This window comes from Austrofundulus limnaeus, unplaced genomic scaffold (assembly GCF_001266775.1).
Source record: "Austrofundulus limnaeus strain Quisiro unplaced genomic scaffold, Austrofundulus_limnaeus-1.0 Scaffold32, whole genome shotgun sequence".
NCBI classification, from domain to species: domain Eukaryota; kingdom Metazoa; phylum Chordata; class Actinopteri; order Cyprinodontiformes; family Rivulidae; genus Austrofundulus; species Austrofundulus limnaeus.
In genome coordinates, this window is record NW_013952434.1 from 1,579,207 (window position 1) to 1,602,260 (window position 23,054).

The 23,054-nt window shown below is 40.5% G+C and overlaps 2 protein-coding genes across 4 annotated transcripts; one reads left to right on the forward strand and one right to left on the reverse strand.

The window, feature by feature from the left end:
- Positions 1 to 8,246: 8,246 nt before the first annotated feature.
- Positions 8,247 to 12,332, forward strand: sgo1 (shugoshin 1). 3 transcript variants are annotated; one of them, XM_014005783.1, is made up of 10 exons: positions 8,247 to 8,384; positions 8,593 to 8,749; positions 8,907 to 9,115; positions 9,703 to 9,755; positions 9,843 to 9,901; positions 10,008 to 10,835; positions 10,922 to 11,047; positions 11,263 to 11,430; positions 11,616 to 11,802; positions 11,887 to 12,332. In XM_014005783.1, exons 2-10 carry the CDS (start codon positions 8,605 to 8,607, stop codon positions 12,044 to 12,046), a joined length of 1,935 nt encoding a protein of 644 aa, XP_013861237.1. In that variant the 5' UTR covers positions 8,247 to 8,384; positions 8,593 to 8,604; the 3' UTR covers positions 12,047 to 12,332. The 3 variants fall into 3 exon arrangements, with proteins under 3 accessions (XP_013861237.1, XP_013861239.1, XP_013861238.1); XM_014005785.1 differs by having other exon boundaries at positions 11,721 to 11,802; XM_014005784.1 differs by having other exon boundaries at positions 10,931 to 11,047.
- Positions 12,333 to 12,379: 47 nt separating this feature from the next.
- Positions 12,380 to 22,967, reverse strand: kat2b (K(lysine) acetyltransferase 2B). The gene is made up of 19 exons (XM_014005782.1): positions 22,845 to 22,967; positions 19,898 to 22,732; positions 18,620 to 18,746; positions 18,386 to 18,531; positions 18,210 to 18,296; positions 17,938 to 18,119; positions 17,653 to 17,844; positions 17,412 to 17,515; positions 17,195 to 17,320; positions 16,810 to 16,943; positions 15,415 to 15,623; positions 15,213 to 15,339; positions 15,023 to 15,133; positions 14,795 to 14,938; positions 14,582 to 14,696; positions 14,464 to 14,494; positions 14,230 to 14,293; positions 13,944 to 14,028; positions 12,380 to 13,636 (listed from the first exon to the last, which is right to left on the reverse strand). Exons 2-19 carry the CDS (start codon positions 20,096 to 20,098, stop codon positions 13,443 to 13,445), a joined length of 2,379 nt encoding a protein of 792 aa, XP_013861236.1. The 5' UTR covers positions 20,099 to 22,732; positions 22,845 to 22,967; the 3' UTR covers positions 12,380 to 13,442.
- Positions 22,968 to 23,054: the final 87 nt, after the last annotated feature.

A 23,054-nucleotide genomic window follows, 5' to 3' on the forward strand; every position in this document is an offset into this window, starting at 1 on the left:
TGTGTGTGTGTGTGTGTGTGTGTGTGTGTGTGTGTGTGTGTGTGCGTGTGCGTGTGTGTGTGGTGTAAAGGTGGATACACACATGTTGCTGTCAGAGTGGTGCACCAGATCCAGTGTAAAAAGATGCAGAATGGCGTACTCGTGTGACATCAATAGCTGCGTGTTTTTTTTTTTTTCTCTTTTTTTCAGAAAATCAAAAACAGCGGTCTGCAAATCCTTTGGGAAACTGGGTCAAAATTTCTGTCAAAGCAAATAAAAGCTGATATGCAAAACATGCTGACTTCAATTGAGGGAAATCTGTCATGTTTTTAGGYCTTTAACTGATTTCATACAGGGTCAAAACGGAGGACCGTTGAGGGGTTAAGCAAAAATAACGTTTTCCATCTCACATATTTGAAACTGATTGCCGACTCAGCTTGACTCATTATAGTTTAYGTGGTGTGATGACTGTCAAGTTATAAAGAAGGAAAACAGAAGCAAAAGACTTGGCACCCTACGTACAATTTGGAAAACCTTTTCCCCACACATTATTTCCTCCATATTTGTTGTTTTGTCTTTCTCAGCAGGTTTGATTCGCAGTCTGTGTACCTTTTGGACGGCAGATTTATTGTTGCACACGGTGCTAATGAGCCTGCATTTGTCCACAAAAGATCCTAGTGAAAAGGTGTGGACTGCAAGCGATGGTGAATTTTTTTTCACACAGAACCAGTCTTTTGAACTCCTGTGGGAAACAGTGGTTGTACGTCACCAACAGTGATGCACTGCAAAAAATGTCAATCTAACCAATCTTATTATATGCAACCAAAAATTMTTTTTAATCTATTTTTGAGATTGATCAGGTGCAAGATTATTAATCTCATTAGCCTGGAAATTGCCCTTATTTCATGAAGTGCAATTGCCTTACTGCAGTGGCAGATTATTTCGCTTGATTTGAGAAGATTCAGACACAAGCCTTCCCCTTCWACTCCATTTTTTTTGCACAGTGTTGCAAGAAAAAGGTTCTGCCAGGAGCTTGTGCACAGAACGGGCTCTTGCATAGCCTGCAAGGTCAAAATGAAATAATGTTTGTCTTGCAACTTTCAAAGTACAAATCCAGTTTTATGATGATGGAACTAAAGAAAGCTGGTGTTAATCAAGATGCCAATCAAAAAAAAACAAAAAAAAAAAAACGTGCTTAGCACGTTTCTTGTATGCACAGTCAGAGAGAGACTATATCTGACTATTGTTTGTTTTACGGTTGAGCCAGTGGCTACCTGTGTAGYAGAGTTAATATGAATCCAATAATAAGCAAAGAAAGAGGGTGTTAAATGTYGAGATAGTTCTTTTAAAGTATAGAATCTCTAAACGCATAAACTGCAAACACATGAAACACATGATTTGTTTTATTGCTGTTTTTAGTCAAATTTCCACCCTCACAGGGTTTTTTACTGTAAAACCTTTTGCTAACTTTTTGTAATCTTCATCTGCTGAGTGTGTATCAGTTTTTCAAATCAGTAGCTGCTTGAAGGAGCATTTAACTGAGAATTCCTTGGAAAATTTGCGAGATACACTAATTAGGGTCAGAGACCTCCACTAATTCAGCTAAAGATTAAGATTTTAAATCTCTTGAGGTGACAAAATGTGCGAAATGTGTTCCCTACTTTCCAGCCAAATAAACACTCTAATCTGGTTTAAATTGTTGCGAGRACTATTTAATTGTTTGTCTTTTGGTTCAAGGTTGACTTAACTAAAAGTGTCCAARCTGTAAGCAGGGACAACTTTTACATCATGTTTTTCCATTAGTTTCACTGCATTGTTTTATACGCTTTTAGTTTTATACGTTTTTATTTGTTTGTTTTTGAAATTGAAAAGCTTTCTTACCCCAAAACCAATCTATTCATCAAATTAGTGCCAAAATATATCAACATTAACTATATTTCATTTATTTCTCGATGAAAATTTTACACTTAGATAAAACATATAATGTAAATTTAAAGTTTCTTCTGCTGAAGGGTGAAGAAAACTAGACAAAGATGTTGTCAGATGTCGCCTCATTCCAAACTCATAAATCACTATTTTCTGACATAAACCCAGTTCATCCTCCGTTTCTCTTTAGTAGCACTCTTTTTTGCTCCGTGTTCAGGCATTTCCCTAACAAAACAAAMCAAAAAAAGGGGGACGAAGTCATAGTTCAGAATCTCTGAAGGCTTCCTCAAACACTCTGATAAATCCTCGCAGGAATGTTYTGATGTTATTTTATGTCTCACTGATGACGTTTATTACATTTGGCTGCGAGTGTGCTGCTGTATCAAACCCAGCACCGAGCTGACAAAACGTGTGTGTCTGATTGGTTGGTGTTAAATATTGTCTCAGTTTTTCCTGACTCCTCATACTTTCTTCTTGTTTTCGTCTTTCGACAGCCAACTGACCCCAATTAATTAGCTCGYGAGCGTTTACCTCTGTTTTCTGCAGACGCTCCAAAGTAAACCACTTATGGTTTGATCAATCACAGCCTCTCACTTCTCCCAGTTGTCACAGCCATCATTATTGTCATGATTATTAATTACCTGGCGTGGTGTTTGTGAACATCTGTGTGTGGGATGCTCAGCTCTCCTCAGGCTGTTGGAATCCAGAGCTACGCTGGCCCCTCTAACGCTCTGGCTTGTTCGCTCGCCAGCCTTCACTCCCCGTTTCTCCTTCACCTTCTGTCATCTTTCTTCGCTTACTGCACAATGCAACCCGTGACCTCTCGCTGCATCTTCGAATGCCGCGGCAGGGAAACACGAACACATCAACGTGCATCAGAAATACCCGAGTAAGCTCGGGTATTACTTGGCATTCGGGGAATCTACCTGGAGGGACTACAAAGCTTCAGAGCGGAGCAGTGGATGCCATGAGGGCAGCTTTTTCTTGCTCTCCGTCGTAAAAAATGATTGTAATAAGCTCTTGGCATGAAGCGTTTTTGACTTCCACGCAGCGTGTTTGAGTCCAAATCATAAAACAAAGGTGGTGAATGCAGCAACACAACGAGCAACAGAAATGAGAGATGGAAAGAAAAAATCTCGTAAAAAACATGGACGGAGGGATTTAAAATACAACAGCAAAAATGTTCTGACATGGCTTTTGTTAACATATAATAGGAAAAGAAGTTGAAATATTACTCTATTCTGGAGTTTGAATCATTTTGCTTTAATACTTTTTAGTAGTACAAGTATTTTTTTGTGTTGCTGACTACAACGCAGACCAAAGCAGGAGCTGTTCTCTGTGTTTAACAGAGTTCTTGGCACCTTTTATTTTTCATCCATACATCTTTGATCAGCCCGAGTTCATGTTTTAAATTCATCAGTCCCAGCTTTGTCTCCAAAATGCACCAGGCTAGTTTGGATGTTTATTCATCAGCTTCGAATACGTTTTTCTTTCTTTAATTTTTCTTTACAAGGATGCAAATGAGTATTTTTTTAAACCTCCTCCRTGAGGATAAAATTCAACTAGAGCTGCACAAAAGAGCAGACACTCCACATTCTGCAAAATCTTGTTGAAGTATTTTGTTTTCTCTCTGTTGACCTGGGAATTGATTAGCATTTTTTTTTCTAAAAGCAGTTTTTTAAAAACTTCTCTTGGTCTTCAGACCTCCATTTGACCCCCCCACCCTCCCATTCATTCTGTTAACTGCCTTTTTCTAATTACCTTACAGCCCAGGGAAAAGGGCTCCTGATAACACTGCACTATCTTCTTATAGTCTCCAATTTTCTGGGCAGAYGTTGCTTTCATTTTCAGAGGGTAGCTGCAAAAACTGGATGGTGTGGGTTGTGATTGTTGGAAGCAGATTTACTACATTGAAGTTTGAACTACTCGAGTTTTTATACAGATAACTGAACAAGAAATATAATAATGTCCAATTTATTATGAGGAATGTGCTAAAATTAATAGTTATGCTAAAAAAAATACCTAAAACAAACACAATGTTTGCTATTTGCAGCAGGTAAGATATTTATTTTTCATAACCTTTACACAGAACCCAACCTATTTTTTATTATTATTATTTTTTTGCATTTTTTCTTAAGAGCAGCAACTGTAAACATACAAAATGTCTGCCTTCGTGTTTGTATTTTGGAACATTTGTTACAGAAGGTTGTTGATGATTTATCAGTTTGCCTTTAAGAGCTCTTTGTGCCTTCTACACATTTACACCCCCGGTCTCCGGACGTCTGTATGCCAATGTAGCTTGGCTCTCTTTAATGTAACCTCAAAAAAAAAAAAAATCTCTGCCTGCCAGCACATTTAAAAGCCCATTAAACAGCTCATTGTTCTAACGCTTTGGCTAAATTTAACAAATAGGACAAATATGGCCATTATTAGGCTTTGGAGACACAAAGGTGCATTTGTGTATATTTATTTGGAAACCTGCTTTTTATTGCCTTGGTGGTTGATAACAAACTGTCCAAAGGTTAACACCAGCTGATCGGTGCAGTACTCACTGCTCCTCCATCTCGGGTGCAGAATGGCCRGGGAGGAGCTGTGGGCACATTAAGTGCCATCCGTCTGGGTCAGCACACGTCAAAGCCATCCAGGAAGCACAAGTTGAAAGTTCAGACTCAAATGTCACTTCCACTTCTTCCCTGCGCTGCCTTAGCTGCTCTCCTGCGGCAACCAGACAGGATTTGTTAAGACCCTGTGAGGTTTTTCCGGCCCTGCAGGAGGGCACTGCATCGGTTATGGCACGGAGCAACAGATCAGTAAAAGGAGGGGAAGTTGGCTGTGAAGTAAATGGCCCAGCGGGGTGTTTGAGAGCAAACTGGAAGGCATAATGGCTGCAGCCCACAGAGAAGCAATTGTGTGTCTTTGAGACTCAGGGCTGCTGTCATTTGGCCTCAAATGGATGTGATGGCAAATGAGCGCCCTATGTTAGATTTGTTAGCAATTTAGACAATTTAGCTTTATATTGACTTTCTGTTCAAACGGAAAATAAAAGGTTTCATCACACTGTTATAAAACATAGAACGAGACAAAACCTGATTTGTTTTGATGAGCTTTTCATGAGATACTGAMATTTTTTAGTATACGTAACACAATTTAATTTCTTCACTCTTCCTAAAAGTCAAGAGAGGAGTTGCTCAATAATCAGCACTAAATTTCTTGTTGATGTAGGGCCAGTAAAACAAGCAATAATCAGAGTTACTGGACTTTTGTTTGGTGCCGGATTTGTGTGTAAGGGTTGATTACACAGCCAGTGTTATGATTCCATTAAAACAAATTGTTTGTGTGGCACCATTTGCCCATTTTCCATAATAAAAAGCAGRACTGTGTGTGTTTTAGGCCCCAACAGAGGTAAAAACGCAGATTAGACTTAATTCTTTTCATCTGGTAGCAGAAGTAGATGATCATATTTTTGGCCGGTCACACTGGACAGGAGTGTTTTTGCTAAATATCTGCTTGGATGGAAATTGAAGCGAAAGCTTAGGTTTTTATAAAGTGGGGTTTCTTTCAAGTATTGTGRTTGATTAATATCTTTCCTGTTATAGATAGCTCTCTGAAGAAGAAACGGAGTTTAGCTCACATCAGATGGACAAACGCATCACAAATTGTGCTTAAACAGTCGCACAAGACTTCTGTTTAAAATGTAGACTTGCAAGGTAGCAGGCAAWATGTACTCCTTTCAAGGTCTGCTAGCTTCATTAATTATACAATTTCGTCGTAAAAAGCTGAACACATTTGAACATTTCWGCTGCATAAAAGAAGTATTCATATGATTTAAAGTTCATTGTCAGTTTGTCTTTTTATCCTTGTTTCACCTTTATGCCTCCCRCTGCCACAAAGCTCGAGCTATTTCTTCTGTTTTTTAATGAACACCTTCATTTTCTGTACCTGTGATAATAAGTTTTTTCTCCAGGCAGCTGACATGTGGATAGTAAGAGGTGGCATGAAATGACTGTGATGGATTTGTCCATTAAAGCAAGCTGAGCAAAAACCTGAGGAGTCCCTCTGGCTGCCTGACATTATAAGTGCCTCCTCCTCCTTTGCTCTCTTATTCTTTTTGCTCTTTAAAAACTGACTCACAAAACACACACAGTGTACGGGGAACAGCTGCAACATTTGCTGGCTTTTAGCAAGAATATTACCTTTTAAATAAACCCAAGTGATGATGTTATTGTTAAAACAGTGCGTCATTACAGGTTGCACGGTCACTTTGTAACAGAATGCCTACTTAGTTCTTGAACCTTCTCTAAAAGGGCACACCTGTTACTGAAATCACACATATGTTGTAATTTTTCATCTTTTTTTTTGCATTAATAAAGTTTAAATGCTACAAATCCTCCATTGAGCGTTGTGGAAATATTGGGGAGGGAAAAAATGCACAGAAAGCATCAAACTCTGCAGAGACAGAACTGCTCATTTGCTGCTCTTCAGGGTGCAAGCCTGAAACGTGCAGGTCTGTTTCACAGCTGAGACACCCCGCTGGAGTCATTTGTTTTCACTGGGTGACACCGGCGACACTCGAGCTTTAACAAAATCCTTTGTGGCCTCAGTGTGCTGCAGCCCATCTGTGCATGCAGGAGGCCAGACCGTGCATGATTCTGTGAGAAAAAAAAGGTAAAAAATTAGGGATTAAATGAACTGGAGATTTATTTAGAAAAGCTATTTTTGTGCAGTTCCTGAAATAAATTGCATAATTTGAAATAGAAAAGCTGTTTTGTAATTTTTGYCCCTTCCTGGAAATTTCTCCTAATTTGTAGTTGATTATAATGTGCAGACTTTGTTTCCAAGAATCTAATAGAAACTGGCGCACACCCACCAAACCAAAACAGTTTCTTCACCCGAGTCATGCCAGCTGTATTGTTCATTGTCAGAAATCCATCTGAAAAACATACAGTAACTGGGAACATTTTGCATGTTCCTAGTTTTTCATGAACTCTGGTGAGAGATGGCACGTGAACATTTTTCCCTGTTCTGAGCGCAGGAATGGAACCGAAACCTGCAGGAGATGCGAGCAGGTTCAGGGAGAAACCGCAAACTCCAGGAACCATCAAGGCAACAAGCATTACATCACCGAGCTGCATGCCCCAACAGAGAATTAGAAAAAATAAATTTAAGCTGCCAAAACAAGCTCTAGCAAGAAAATAAACTCTGTTTATGTCAGTTAACTTTTCTCACTTTTCCAAAAAGCTCACTTTATTACAGTACATTTCTGTTAATAATAGAATTGTAACTTTTTTGTATAATTTTTGTGACCAAATACTCATTCATCAGTTCTTTTAGGCATGATGTATTATATTTAAATAATTAAAACCTTTTTTAACCACAATTTTAGTTTGGGAGCTCCGTTGTTTATGTAAAAAGTGCAATAAAATGGTCCGGTGCCAATCATTTGGTTTGTACGGACACTTTCTTGGACGCTCATTGACAGAGCATCCAAATGGATGCTGTTAGTCGGGGTCCTGCAGCAATAGTGCTAATTTCTTTCTTGCATCTTGCCAAAAGCAAGATGTTTGACTTTTAATGCAGTTGAAATCATCAGTCTTTAAGTATCATAAAGTATTCCAGTATTTATGGAACATTTACTTAGCAAAAGCTTAGGAGGGTGTTAATGGTTGTTGCTATGAACACAAGGTGGCTTTAACAGGAACAGCTGTGTAAATGCATGAAAGCATGGGGGTGTTTGTTTAGGCCCAACGTCAAAAGCAAGAGGGCAGGAACGCAGACACTTAGGAAAAGTGTCAGAAACAAAAGTTAATTAACTTCTTCKCTGAAGTGAAATCTTAGCTTGAACAAACCTTCAGAGGTTTTTATTAGAATCTCAAAGAACACGACTGAAAACTCTGCTCGTCATTGAGATTAACAGTTTAGCTCCATCTACACGCTTTACATTATAAACTCTTATCTACAGAGGTMAATTATAAACACTAATATCAGAGGAGCCGCATGAGCTCCACGGAAATTAATGTTCACTCATAAKCTACAGTCTTGAGTTTATTAGGCCTTCATTTCCTAGTGGTACACATCTCCAGTGTGTTTTGTTTGTTCCCAGTTGACAGGCAGGAAAAGGGTGAAAGAGGACTGATTGAGACGCCAAGAGTTATAATTAGATAATTGTAGTGCTGTATTAATGTGTGCTGTTTGGACCCAAAGGATAAAACGAATAAGGAATAACAACCAGTTCACTGCTCCTTTGGAAGAACGTGGTTTATTTTCTGTTTATTACCACCATCTAGCGAGCAAAAACTGTTACTTCACYCAAAGGAAGTGACGTCGTTCCAAACCTCCACCAATCAGCAGTCGCGGCTCCGAATTCGAACATCAACCAACTGAAAGGAAGCTGTGATGAAATGGATTGTTTTGCTGCATATTTTTCTTCTTTTCTATCTTAAAAACATTTAAAGTAAAATTCCCTGGTTATACAGTTTCTGGTAAGGTTATATTTATTTCGTTTTTATATAATATATACATTTATATATGAGTTAAAAGCCTAGCTAGCGCCTCGTCAAGCTAAAACGTTTACTTAGCTTGTGAGCTAGCTAGCTAGCTAGCCTATGATGTTAGCATAACACGTACAGCTGTGTCATTGTTTCTCGCTACTGAGCACCTAAATAATATTTACTTTGATACTGAACATAGACCTGCTAAGCCATGGACAGAGAGCGGCCTCAGAAGAAATCCTTCCAGCAGACTCTGGAAGACATCAAGGAACGGATGAAGGAGAAGAGGGTTAAACGAGTAGCCAGTGCTGCAAATCCGAGCATGAAACGATCAAGGATGATAAACAAGAACAGCGGTAAACAATCATAAATGTCGCAATTTTATTTGGGATCAAAATTTCTGTGGTGCATTMATTTAATCGCGTCTGTTTTGATGATGCACATAAATGGTTTTTAGGCGGCTGTAATGTGCAGGRGTGATGGATTTGTTGTCTGTCCCAAACTTTCTCCCAGGGCCCAGTTCTACACACACCATCCTGAAAGGTGTGCAGCAGAACAACCAGCTGCTAGCTGTAGCTCTTCAAGCTGAAAAGGAGAAAGTGAGGCAGGCCCATGCRGTGATCCTGCAGCTGAAGGGGGAACAGCAAGCCCTGTTCCTTCACCTGCTTCTCCTGAAGAGGAAGCTGAAAGAGCAGGAAGCTCTGGCAGCCAGTACTTCAGAGGTACAAATAATAGTTTGCTGTACAAGAACAACAATTTAGATTGTCCTAGTCTAGCTAATAAAATTTTAAGTCTTACAGTTTAGACAACCTTGTAAACATTAGGGCTGTGTATTGGCAAGAATTTGGCGATACGATACATATAACAGAGTGGTCACGATACGATATATCCCGATATATTGGGATACTGTAAGCAAGGCAGTATATTGCGATATATTGTGATTTTTTTTGTCCAAAAATTATATTAAATAAAAACCTTACTGAAAAAAGAAAAGCTAATGTTTACTTACAATGCTAATGCTACCCTTACTCTCTGGCGCTCAAGAAGTAGAGGAGCCAAATGGCTGGCTCACTGCTGGTTAACTAGTGGTCAGAGGCTGAACTACAACATAAAAATGAACGGCTGGCAGGAAAATTGACATTTTAAACCTTGATAAAAAATCGATACAGGACTTTAGAATATCGATACAGTATCGGGAAATGAAATATCGCGATATTTCAGTGTATCGATATTTTCTTACACCCCTAGTAAACATTGTAAAATAATTCAATTGTTTCAGTATGTTAAGTTTCTCTCTGTGCTGAAATAGGCCAAACCTGCAGACATCCTTGTGGAAACTCAGAAGCATCTGGATTCAGCAAGGTGAGCATTAAAATTAGATCTAAAAACACGGTTGTATTCTGCACTGTACACTTTAACTGTCAACATACTTTACCRTCCAATCTACAGAAGGAGCAGCCAGAAACTCCATGAGCACATTCTGAGTGAAGCTTCTCAGAGTTGTGCAGGTTTGTTTTTCCCTTGAGTGGAATTCTTTTAGCCATATTTCATCACTCCTATTTGTTTCTAGGAATTTATCGTAAGTAATGTTGMTGTTTTTGTTTGTTCACACAGATCCTTCGCCCCCAAAAACGAATGAAGAGTTTTGTGGCATAGAGATTACCTTACCGTCTACTGTTGGTGTGAGGCGTCGAAACACAGACAGAAGAAGCAGGAGGAGATCTGAGTGGCTCCGACAGCCAGCCTTGCTGAGTGAGGGAGACCCAGTTGCAGGACTTGGGGCTATAATACCAAGTCCTATTCACAGTGACAGTAAAGACCTGACTGAAAACCAACAAGGAGCAGAAGCAGCAGATCTCAGCGACACTGAGGAAATCCATCACTCCACTCCTGAGCCTGCCCCTACCAAAAAGTCCAAACAACCAAACAGGAAACAAACCCAGCAGCAGCCTCGCTCCAAAACAGAACCAGCTTCACAGAAACCTGAGAGAGGCCGCAAACCAGAGCGCGCCCCGTTAAAGAAACCATGGGAGAACCCCAAACCCAGAGCCCGCTCGAAGACTCGGGAACGTGCAGCCACACGGGCCAAAACAGCACCTCCAGCACAGAGTAACAAGCTAAACACATCACTTGGAATGAATGACACCTTTGACTTTGACTGTGAAGAGGCTGTCCACATYACGCCATTTAAGGCTAAAACAGAGGACTGTCCGCCGGCCACACCCAAAAATGAGGAGGCACAAATTAAAGCTGCACCGGCTGTTTCAGAACAAAGTGACACCAGCTCATCTCCATCTTCAGAGTCAGAGGACAGCCTTTATGTCCCGCAGAAATCAAGATGGAGGCAGATTTCTCCTGACGGGACCAAAGGGATCACCACTCGCAAACGCTGGTCCTCGAACGTTGTCAAAAGGAAAGAAAAAAAAAGTGAGGAGTTTTCTGGTGAGTATTTAAATTTATCATTTACAGCTTCATGTTTGTGCTTGCTTTCTGTTTCCTATGTTACAAATAATGATAATCAACTGCAGTTTTCACAGGTGAAGAGTCCGTTTTCAAAGTGGCCAAGCCTGAAAAGTGTGAAACTAAACTTCATCACTTGCCTGATTCTGCCCTCGCTAACGTCTCTGAGAGGTTGGAACAAGAAAACAGCCACGGTAATAGTTTTTTTTTCTTCTGCAATAACAATATAATAAGTCTTACTGAAAGTATATTTTTTTACATAATGAAGCATAATGTAGATGCCTGTTCGTCAATGAAACAAGCTGAGAACCGAATACAAAATATTTGTTCAGCATTTACTGTAAAGATGTGTATTTCTTGATCAGATTGTAAATGATAACCTAAAGTTGGATGTGTTTGTTTGTTTCAGAACCTCACAGAGAGAAGATGGAGGAGTGTTTGCTTCCTGTCAGTCCTCTGGTTGATGCTGAGATGATGAGAATAAGCAACGTCCTGTCCAATTTTAGAAAAGACTCATGTGAAGCGTCTTCACTTGTACCCCACCAAACGCCATGGAGACTCAAAACAGTCCAGAAACGTAAGTTGGTTTTTGTTGATTTGCTCCCAAATCACTTTTCACTTGTTCAAACCGTCACACCGGAGAATAGCTTTGGTCAGCTGGGATGTTCATATTTTGATCCTATTTTCACTTCTCTGGGTTCTTAGAGTTCACTTTTGAATGTAAGTGCACAACATCTTTCATCTTTCCCCACATTTCTGCAGGTGTGGGTGGTGTCAAGACAGAAGGGCGGGGCTTAGGTCTGTGTGATGTGACCAATATGCAACCTACACCCTTTCGTAACTTCTCTGGCGGCTCACGTCCCTCAGATGTTCGATGCTCCACCCCCGTCCCTGTTCGCAAGCGGCGCTGCACCATGACGGTCGACTATAAGGAACCTTCATTAAAYGCGTACGTTCACACTGAGAGTCTGCTCTCATTGATGTTTTTTTTACAGCTTTAATAATGTTTAACAATTAAATTCTTCTCTAACAGAAAACTTCGCCGTGGCGACAAATTCACAGACACACAGTTCCTCAACTCTCCTGTTTTCAAGCAGAAGTCTGGGAGGAAGTCTGTGCAGAAGAACAAGGTGTCTGTGAGCAGCCGGCAGTCATTAGAGAAGTACAATGAGTCTTTTGTTGGATGTCGCTGAAAACTGCTTTTTGGTGATTTGTTGGTTAAGAAGTGCTTTTGTTTACCTCTCAGTGGTTTCTTTGAGCAACTGAGATTGGTTGTAGATTCTTTGTTGTAGTTGCTATTGTTACTTTTTTCTTTAAATTGTGTTTGATTAAATGTAGTGACAAATGTTTCCTAAAGATGATCATTTTTTTTAATTTTTTTTAGGTTTCTTTTATAAGGGAAAGCTGAATATTCACATGTTGTTTGATCTCCCTTTTTAACTTGTTCGTGATAATAAACATTCTCCCAAACATAATAAACTGAATTTCCTTCATTAACACCGAGTAGGAAAGCAAAAAACACCAAGTTAGCCTTGCATTTGTTTTATTCAGTCTATAAAATAGGCTAAATCTACGTCAATGAAACGATTGTACAAAGAGCTCAAGATCATTTTTACAGACATATTACAAAAGATTGTTTTTTTTCCCCTAAAGTTTGGAAAGTACAAACACTTTTTTTTTTACAAAACAGCAAAACTACAAAGTATTGCACAATTTTTGTTTTTCTCCAAAGTATAAAGTTATCAATCTCCATCTGCAGGACAAAAATAAGACAATAAATTAAGACTTTTGTCCTAAGCATTACTCTTCTGAAACGGCACATAAATAAGAATAGACTCTAGATAATTAAATTAGTTTTTAGTCGACAGTGTAATTCATTTTTAGAAATGAGAAGAGGCTACATTTTTAACTAAAAGTGCATTTGGATAGTCAAGCTGCTGTTTGTGGCGTAAAGAAAAAGAAAATGTAGATATTAAAAATATACAATTGGCATAAGTGCTTTGAAAATTATTAAAATATGTACAAATTTAAAATTTGTATTCCTCTTTTGGCAGGACGAACTCATCACAGACAAACTTTCACCCTACTGGTGCTTTACATGCTCATCAAAGCAAAGAGTTGGAAAAACACTCCTTTTCCTCATAGGTAACACTTAAAAAAACTTCATGTGACAGCCCCGCTCCAGTTAACAGGAAAAAACAGCCAAGGACACATAGTCAAACAAGATAAATATTCAACCAGCCGTCGTTCTCGATGCCTTCAGCACCTAATCAGAAAACCTGTCTTGACGTTTCAAATGTCTGACACCCTGTGTTGATCCTCCCTCTGGGATAAGTGTTGAAATACAAACACACAATGCTTGTGTTTAATCAGGCCTTCTTGGTCGCTTTTACCAAGTAAATATCTGAAATTCTGATTCCAGATCTGCGCCGGCATCAAACGCAACAGAGCTGATTTTAAGACACGTTTGCAACATGCTTGTGAAACCTTCCCATTCCGCGGTCAGTAGGCTTTTTCTTCTCGTTTACTTCACCTCTGACCTCATCCCTTTCAGCCCTGAAGGGGGAAAAAAAAAAAAACCTCTTCCCTCTATTTCTCAATGAGCCCCGCTTCTTTGATCTTGGTGTAGAAGAACTTCTCCAGTATGTTGGCACACTTGTAGTACTCGCTTTCYGGAGGGTTGTATTCGCGGCAGTTGGTGAAGATGCGCTGCATGTCGGCCATGAACAGCTTGCGCGTGGTGTAGTACCTGCTCTTCAGACGCTCGCTCATCGTCTTCAGATCTGGAAGTCGAAAGGAAAGCAGGCACTTTGATGTATTTGTGGTAATACTGGAAATGAGTTCCATAAGGTTTATGAGGGGTAATTTTGCCAAATCAAGTTGTAAATATACCTCTCCAGCTCCATTTGCTCAACTTAAGCCTTCAAACCATAAAGGTTGCATCAGTCATTTTAAGGGGAGGAAATGTTTTATTTATTTTTTTTACAAGAGTTTAACCCATTCAAAACTAAACATTAAAACTGGGGATTCTTTTTTTAGATCTAGCGATTGTATTTAACATGACGGTAAAAAAATCGTGATTGTACATACCCATAGGGAAACGAATGACTTGGTAGTAACCAGGAGCTTCTGTTTTCTTCACAGGCTCCATGAAAGGCCAGGCATTCTGGTGACTCTAAAACAAGTCAGGTTGTGAACAGAACAGGAGATGTAGGTGCAGAAAAGAAGCAAAACAACAAAAGTTGAAAGACTTTATCACAAAAATGGATAAATTACACACTTTCAGACTATACAGGTATAAAGACTCATTATCCTAATTAGTCTTTGATTTAAGTTGCCTTTTGGACATTGTCAGAGCTGAGTTTGTGTCCCTCACCTTCACATGCTGAAGAATATTTTTTAGAGTGCTGTACAGCTGGTCCGGGTCCTTCAGTTCTTTCCTGCAACAGCAAGGAGAAAAAGAAAACTAGTTTATTATACCTAGTTTATTATATCCATGATCAGTGTCTGTGGCAACCAGAACATTAACAGTAGTCTTGCCATTGTATGGAATCCATTAAATAAATTATTAGTTGCAGCAATGCATAAAAGCAAAGTTTCACAGTCTTACCCTTTGCCTGCTGGCTTCCAGCCGGTCTCACCTGTCGGTAAATCAAATCAGAAAAAATGATCAACCATGGCTGATAACTGAGTGAGTTCCATACAGTGCATAGCTCATAGTAACATACGAATGCCAGGAATGCTCTCGATGGGAATCTGCCGGACTCCATCCTTAAAACAGGACAGGCCCGGGTAGACCTTTCGGATCTGAGCTTGCTTCCTTTCGATCAGCTTCTTGATGATCTAAAAAGGGGTTTAAAAGAAGATGGGTGAATTAGAAAGGCAGCAAGAAGGAGGGAGACGTAAACTTGAGAGCCTTTATTCAGATTTCACCCACGCACCTCCTTCTGCTTCTTGATGATAACAGAGAACTCTGTGTAAGGGATGCTGGGGTTGAGYTCACAGCCCATGAGCGTGGCTCCTTCATAGTCTTTGATGTAGCCCACGTACTTTGCTTTGGGAACTTTGATGTCCTTTGAGAAACCCTGAGAAGGATGAGGAGAGGGCTCTTTATTTACTTTCTGCAGCAATAGAGGCGTCGACGTAYTTTAATCGACAAATTCCATTACCTGTTTCTTGAAGTAACCGATTGCATATTCATCAGCATAAGTAAGAAAGTTGAGTATTTCATGCTTTATGTGATATTCCTTCAGGTGGTTCATCAGATGGGTTCCATAACCCTGCAGAGAAACAGCCAAAGATCAGACTCTGGCTGCACAGGTGTAGCTGAAAGCAAACAACAGCAGGGCACACTCTCACCTTGACCTGTTCGTTTGATGTGACGGCACAAAAGACGATCTCTGTGAACCCCTGCGATGGAAACATCCTGAAGCAGATTCCTCCGATAACTCTCCCGTCCTTGATCAACGASAGGGTCTTGTGTTTTCTGCAGGAAAACGAGATCTTTTCTTTTTACCTCTGCGTGCAAGAGTGATGATGGAGCACGGTTAGAAACACTCACGGGTCAAAGACCAGCCGGGTGATGTACTCCTTGGGCATGCGTGGAAGCTGGTGGGAGAAGACGTTCTGAAGGCCGACGAGCCACATCAAGATCCTCTTGTTGGGCTTCTGGTTGAGGGAGTTCCCGATGACGTGGAACTCGATCACTCCTCTCCGCTCCTCGAGGCGGGCTGCTTCGTCACGAGCAGAGTGAGCCGACAGCAGACTGGTCTGACCAGGAGTGGAGGTGAAAATATTGATCATCTTGTTTATGTCACAAAAACACCTTTTTAGAAGATCTGACAGGTTTAGAGTTAGTAGGCACTATTGTCAGGGCCTTAAAGACTGTTTTGCCTCTTTTCACTAGTGCCTCTACAGCAGGGCTATTCAACTGGCGGTTCGGCTGCCAATTGGTTCATTCATCTCTTAAGCCCAAACCCCCGGTTTTCTACTTTAATTACTCGAAGTTTAGTTGGACATTGTAATCTACAGAAACATCCGAATCTTGGCTAGAAGCTGGTAAAAAACATTTCTATGAACACTCAAGACAGTTAAAATTACAAGCAGTTGAAGATAAAACTATGAAAGTGAAAATAAAATCGGTATAAAATTTGGCAAGTCAGAGATGTCAAAATAATATTTGTTTTAAACAGGAGGCCTAATGTGTTCTTTTTGATTTTGATATTGTTTAATTATCACTACTTTTATAGGGTTCTGTATGTTTTATTCATGATTAAATGCAGCAAAATAAACTATTTCAAAGATTTTTGTAATACTTGGTTTATTTATGTAACGACTAATAGTTGGATGTTCGGCCCCTGAGCTGTTGGCCTGCAGTAACTGTGGCCCCCAGAGCAATTTAGTAGAATAGCCTTGCTCTACAGCATGGTTTGACTTGGCTCTACATGCTTCCAAAGCTTTTCCAATTTTCTACTAGCAAGGATTCGTGGAACCGGCCCCTTTTTCATGATTTACTTCGCTGTGGTTCTAAGTGTAACATGCTGGCCTGAAAACATGACATCAGAAGMCTGTCGGTCACTGACTGGTTAGGGGGTGAGTCACTGGTTGCATCAAAGGAGCTACTCTCACGACAACCCGATCTGCCATTTGCAATAACAATGCTACCATGTCCTCCATTGTTGTGTTGCATTTTTTGGGGGGGTCTTCTTCTTTTAATATGTTTAATGGTGACTGGCAAAAAGCTTGGAACATAACCACCACCAGCTGGTAAGGTGTGTGGCATCAATTTTCAGACCCTGGTACTGTCCAACTTAACGAKGAACCCACCCACTAGAGCTGTTATGAAAAACCACCCGAGCCGTGATGAACAGAGTTCAGCCAAGTCCACCCATCCTGTAGAGGCACTYGTGAAAGACCCTGAGGAAAGCTTTAAGCCACACAAAGATCAACAGGTTACCTCTGGAATGGCAGCGGGGTCAGTGATGGTTGCCATGACTTCGTTGATGAGGTCCATGGGGATGTCACCCAGCACCCTGGGTCTCTTGTTCTCTTCGTGATGAAGAGGTTCTGATGCTTTACGCTTTTCTCCAACTATAAACACAGATCACAAGATTAATTTCTATTTCCTCATAATATACATCACCAGAGTACAAACAAGACAAAACAGCATTTAAAATTGACGCTCAGTGGCCCATGATTAAAATATCCTGGAGTTTCTTTCGCCTCACGTTTTGGCTGACGAATCAACTCTTTTAAAAAAGCCARTTTATATAATCAAATCTCATTTTCTTTTATTTAAATGGAGTAGARGTGGATTAAAATTCCAGTTTTCTTTGTAATACCTGAGTTTGACTCCAGGACGGAGGCAGGTTTCCTGGCGGGACTGACGCTGCCGCAGGTGGACGGGTCCACTGACACAGGACTGGTGCTGTAGTATATGGGCCTGGACACTGGAGGAGCACTAATCACTGCACACAAAGAGGGAACGTCTTATTTTGTCTTGCCATCATAAAGGAATGAAAATAATCAAGGGTGTTGACAGGTGTGTGGGTGTGTTACCTGTGTGAATGGGTATCTGCCCTCCTGCAGCTCCTGCCAAGAAGTCTTGGCTCCAGATAGGAGAGCTATGACTGTACACCTCCTCCTCCAGCATGGACAAGAACCTGAGCAAAGAAACCACAAACTTAGAATTACTATATTCTAACAGCAGGGAAGCGGCCATGTTTTAACATCACACAGTTTATAGTCCACATTCTTTGTGAACGCTTGGATTTTTAAATGATCATTTTGCATCTCTTACTTTGGAAAGTGTGTGAGAATGAGTGTGCGTTTCTCAGGGGGGAGCTTGTCCTTTTCCTGTCGGGCCTGCTCCAGCAGCTGCTTCCTCATCACAGTGAACACAGAACGCAGCAGGGTCCGGCCGAAGATCTGAGTGGTCTCGTAGCGGGGCAGGCTGTCGCAGAACTGAGGCACGTTGCAGTAGCACAGCCATCTWCAAACAGGACAAACACATGATTGTTTTTTCTTTTAAAATGCACAGGAAATGGAACTAAAGCAGGCTGCAGGCTCATCTGCTCAGTCCCACCGTGTGTAGTTGGCTTTGTAGCCAGCCGCGTCATCATTAGGCACCCTTTGGCGTCGCTGGGAGGGCGTTTCCAGCTGCCAGTAGTTGATCTGGTTCAGAAACATCTTAGCCAGCTCCATGATGGTTTGACGTTCCTTTGATGGGAGATGGCTGAATTTATACTGGACAAAATTGTTCACTCCCTTTTCAGTAAACAAACAGAGGGAGAAAGAATTTGAGGCTGGATTTTAAGTGAAGACGAAATGGAAGTTTGTGTCTTTAATAAACTTTACCTGCTCGATGCTGGGTTTTTCAAATGGAGGACTCTCTTGTGCTTCTAACATTGGTTTGCCCATCTGAAGGATGGATTTTCTCAACAGCTGGAAGGTAAACACAATAATAGTATCTTAACGCAGAGTTTGACAAACTTAATTGTTAAAAAAGATGGACAGTAAAAACAGGAAATTACTTTAAAAAGTGAAAAGTAGACTTGTTTTGTGTCAGCGTCCTCTTCTTTGTGAACACACGTGTACAGATACTCCACATCCAGGACAATTCCTAAAAGTCGGTTCATTTCCTCCTCTGCAACATTTTCAAGGTGGGTCACGTGATCGCCTGGGAAAGAACAGAATGTCAACGCTTTTAGTAACACCGGATGAACTTTTTTCTTCTGTAGGATTATGTTCTTGTCACGCTCACATACCCAAAGTGTGTGAGCAGCTCCGACAGGGCTCCTGCAGGTTAACTGTGCTGGACTGCTGGTCTGTTTGAGGGGGTGTGGGAGGGGGGTTCTGACTTTTCCATCCATTACACTTACAGGGTCCTTCAGCCTAAAACGAGCAGAAACAAGTTTAAGGAGAAGCAAATAAATGAGCAAATCCACCAAGAATTTGTCGAATATATTTTCACAGTTAATTATCACAGTGAAAAGGAACAAAGGGATGATGCAGATATTGTCATAATAGCATTTAAAATTAAACAATTTACCTATTTTACTTTGAAAAGCTTCAAATTTTAAGAGTCATAATGTTGGTCAAAAGTCTTGAGTCTAGTTTCTTTGATTTTAGTCTTAGGATTTGTCATGTTCCTACACAAACAACACATAATGCAGCACAAAAACATATTTTAAACACCATGGTTTTACAGATGAACAGTAAATGAGTGAAAAGGTAAAAAAAAAAAAACTGAGGAAAACCGAAATAAATAAATAAAATAAATAAATAAGTAAAAAATTAAAAGTCTGTCTTCTTTAAAAATGAAGGTTAAATATGTTTGGGTTGATTTAAAACTTTTACACAATACTATACATGTTTAAACTTTGAAAGGTCACTCGGATTAAAGGAAACTGGTAGAAAACACAGCAGAGGCTTGTTGTCACCGCGGTCAGCTGGCTGTGCAGTTCTGCGCATGCGCACTGAAACGACAACAAACTCCGCCCACCGCAGCAGCTGTCTCCCTGTCAAAACAAAGACTCCGTCTCTGCGGATCATACGCTGCACAAGCCCAAATAAACTCCCCTGTGTGCTCGCCGCTGCGCTCCAACAGACGGTCGGGAGACCGGGAAATCCTCCGGTAGAAGCACGAGACCGCTCGGTCACCAACACGGGCTCGGGTTCAGCCCCCCTGCGCTCACTTCCAGCAACTCCCCAAAACCCAGCGTCAAGCCAATGTTTACGCTCACCAACCCCCCACCGTGACAGAAACTGTACTGTAAAAAATAACCAAAAACACTAGTCTGCAGAGAAAAGGCCCCTGACAAAGAGTCCTAGAGCAATTATGACAATATGTTAAAAATCTGCATCATTTTTCACCAAAATGCGTCGTGCCTAATAATTAAAAAAGACAAACTAAGTGCGGCAATGGCTTCCTTTGCTGCGCTTGCATTTAGCAAACTATTGCAACCAAGCCCAACATGCCTTTTATTTTGGAACAAGCACGTAAAACTTAATTCCCAAGTATCATGTGTGCAAGCTGCGCGTACTTTGCAGGATGAATACACTCCGAGTTTTTCCAGTTTCTTCGGCCGCGGTGACGAGCGGAGTTGCGCCTTCTTCGCGGCGATACGTGCGGATCCTCCAGCGGCGCCGGAACCTTCTGTCCCCCCTGCTCCGGGAGCGGCCGGAACCAGGCCCGCGGCTCCGATGGCCGGCGAACCTTGCTGGATCCCTGCGGTGTCAGCCATGGAAGTCACCCCGAAACCCGAAGGGGAGCACAGGCCCCGGGGAAACGATCGCTCCGCCGTCCGCTTCTATTCCACAAGCGGAGGATCAGACATGGCGCTCATCCTTATTTTCAATTCCAGGCTGCGGCGCCATTTTCYTCCACCAGGGGGCGCCAAAGGGACCAGGCCAGCCTCATCTGCAACTCAAGGGGTCACAAAATCCAGCCAATTGGAGCAAAAATTCAAGGTCAAATGTACAAAAATGTTTGGCAGTTCCCTAAATTCTAAACCATTTTACTTTTTTAAGACAACTTAAATAAAAAATACCACTTAATACATGCCCACACAAACTGCCTGATTATAATAAATGTTTAAATTTATTATGATAGTACTGTAAGGCTGCATTTAAATGTGCACTTATGCAAAGTGCTTACAATTAATTGATTTTTAAAATGTATATTCATATTGTGCTATTTATTTTACAGGTTTCCTGCATTACTGTTACAATGCTAAAAGTTTGGAAAAAGCAGACAAGCAAATTTTAATTTTAACCCGCTCCTCTGGAACTTTTGCCACCAGTAGCTCTGGAAATAAAATAAGGCAACAAAAACTTTATTTGGAAACAAACAAACAAAAAATAATAAAATAAAATAAAACAAGAAACCAATGTTGGGGTATATCATTTTTCTTTTCTGAGAAAGGGTACAAGACAGACATCTGAATAAATGTGATGTAATTTTGTTGTTAATAACACTACATATATTTATAAAGACCACCACTGATTATAATTTAACCGTTCGTGAAAAAGGAGACAGCAACAAAACTTCAAACCCAGATTGTGGCTGGTTTTCTTGCTAACTGTACATTTCTTTTCCTTCTTAATGATTATCTAGACAACTCCTTAGCAAGCATTAGTCCTGTCACTAGGAAAATAAAAAAGACTACACTGCAACACCATATTTACAGTATATTATTTATATATTTATATTATGTATATATTTATAACACTGAGATTATGACAACATAAATTCATGAGCATTATTAGTGCAAGGCATGAGTAAGACAGATCAGTACAAAAAGATATTGTCTAGAAGTATTCTATGTAAATTGTGTGTGTGTGTGTGTGTGTGTGTTTGTGTGTAACAATTTCTAAAGGGGACAAGGAAAACATGTAAGAGCTTGACATTGGTGCAGAAAAGGTAACAGACTGTAGCTGATCTACAAAGGTGTTAAAGTTGGGGAAAAAAATTAAATGTGCAGATAGGAGGGAGAAGTCGACGTGTGTTTTTATTGTGCAAATGTGTGTTCAAACATGCACACACACTAATGTGCATGTTACTAAGTTTATATATGAAATCAGTCACCAGCCAGCCCAGGCAAAGTTAGAACAAAAGGGACACACGAATGTGTCTAAAGCACTTTTCTAAACAAGGTGTCAAATAATTAGGATTCCATTAACATGAAAGACCTCATGTATTGCACCACCCCCACTCACTACCACCATCTTTTTTTTTCTTTAAAAGCTGTGCAAACCTCGCAGCGGTCCAGCTACAGTGACACGATGGAAAAGGATAATTGCATAAACTGAAACCATCAAGTGACATAACTAAATAACCCCTGTTTCATCAGAGATGGACCACACAAGATTTACAAAAGGCCACGACGTATATTGAATGGAGAGGTGGTTGTTGATGTGTTCCTTAGGAGACTGCACAATTGTCCTTGCAGATACTCATATCAGAGAGTAACACTGCAAAACATTGCACAATGCTACTATGGACAAACTACAAGCAGGCACAGTCCCAGAATGACGCCTACAGGTGGAGGCAGCAATTGTACACTAGCGCTAATTTTAGTTTAATAAGGAGAAATGAGGAATAAAATGGGGGCGTGAMTTTGAAAGACCTGTAGTCCACGATTTTTAGTCTCTCAGTTTCAACAGAAATATTTTTAGTCCCTACTATATGTTTTGTGCTACTGCAGACCACAATGTAAATTTTTTTTTTCTATTTTAGCCCATATAAATATACAAGTACATGAGTCCAGAATTTAAACCAACTCCTAGTAAACAAGAATCATCAAAAATGACCAAAACAGAAGACTGGTGTAAAAAAAAAAAGCAGTAGTAAGATCTCAGGCTATTTTAGAAACAGGAAGTGATCACTTCCTTAAAATGAAACTCTTCTGTACAAGTTGGAGCGAAGATGATGGACGGGACTCGTGTGTCTAATATCTGCGACAGCCGATCACCCAAACTAACTCATAGATGCAACCAGCTGGATGGTAGAAAGTAAGAGAGTGGTTAGGAGGCTTCCCCAGGCAGCAGCAGAACCACAACGCATGAGGCAGGAACATCAGTGAGATGGCACCGACTTTGCTACTGCAAGAAAGAAACAAAGTGAGGAGGTGGGGGAGACACAAGGCATCTTTCCTTGTTTTAAACAACGGCTGACACATTGCATTAGTAGCTGCAGTGGCATCTGGGGGCATGGACCACATTAGTTACTAGTGTACAGGTCTAGAAAGTGTGTTCTTCATGTTAGTTTGAGCAGCATGGAGCCTTGGCTGGCTGGGCAGTTTCTGTCAGGTCCACTCCTCGGGTTCGACCACTGGTGCCTCCTGAAGCTTGAGGCTCACTTTTCGGCAATCTCTTTGCTACAAAAAAAAAAAAAGGCAAACGTTCATTTTTTTTAAACCCTACATAATACACTTAGGACATTAAACACCAAGCTGAACCAGACTATTAATGTATAAATGCACAACTTACCAATAGCCATAAATATCTCATTCACATTCATAGATGTTTTGGCTGACGTCTCCATGAAAAGTAGGCTGTTGTCATCTGCGTAAGACTGAGCCTCCTGTTGTCACAAACCAAGCAGCAGAAATATTTTGAGCACATTTGTCACCCATCACATCAAAATGAGGATTAAGTCAAATTTGGTCAAAATGACCTAATTACATTTTCAGATTCTTG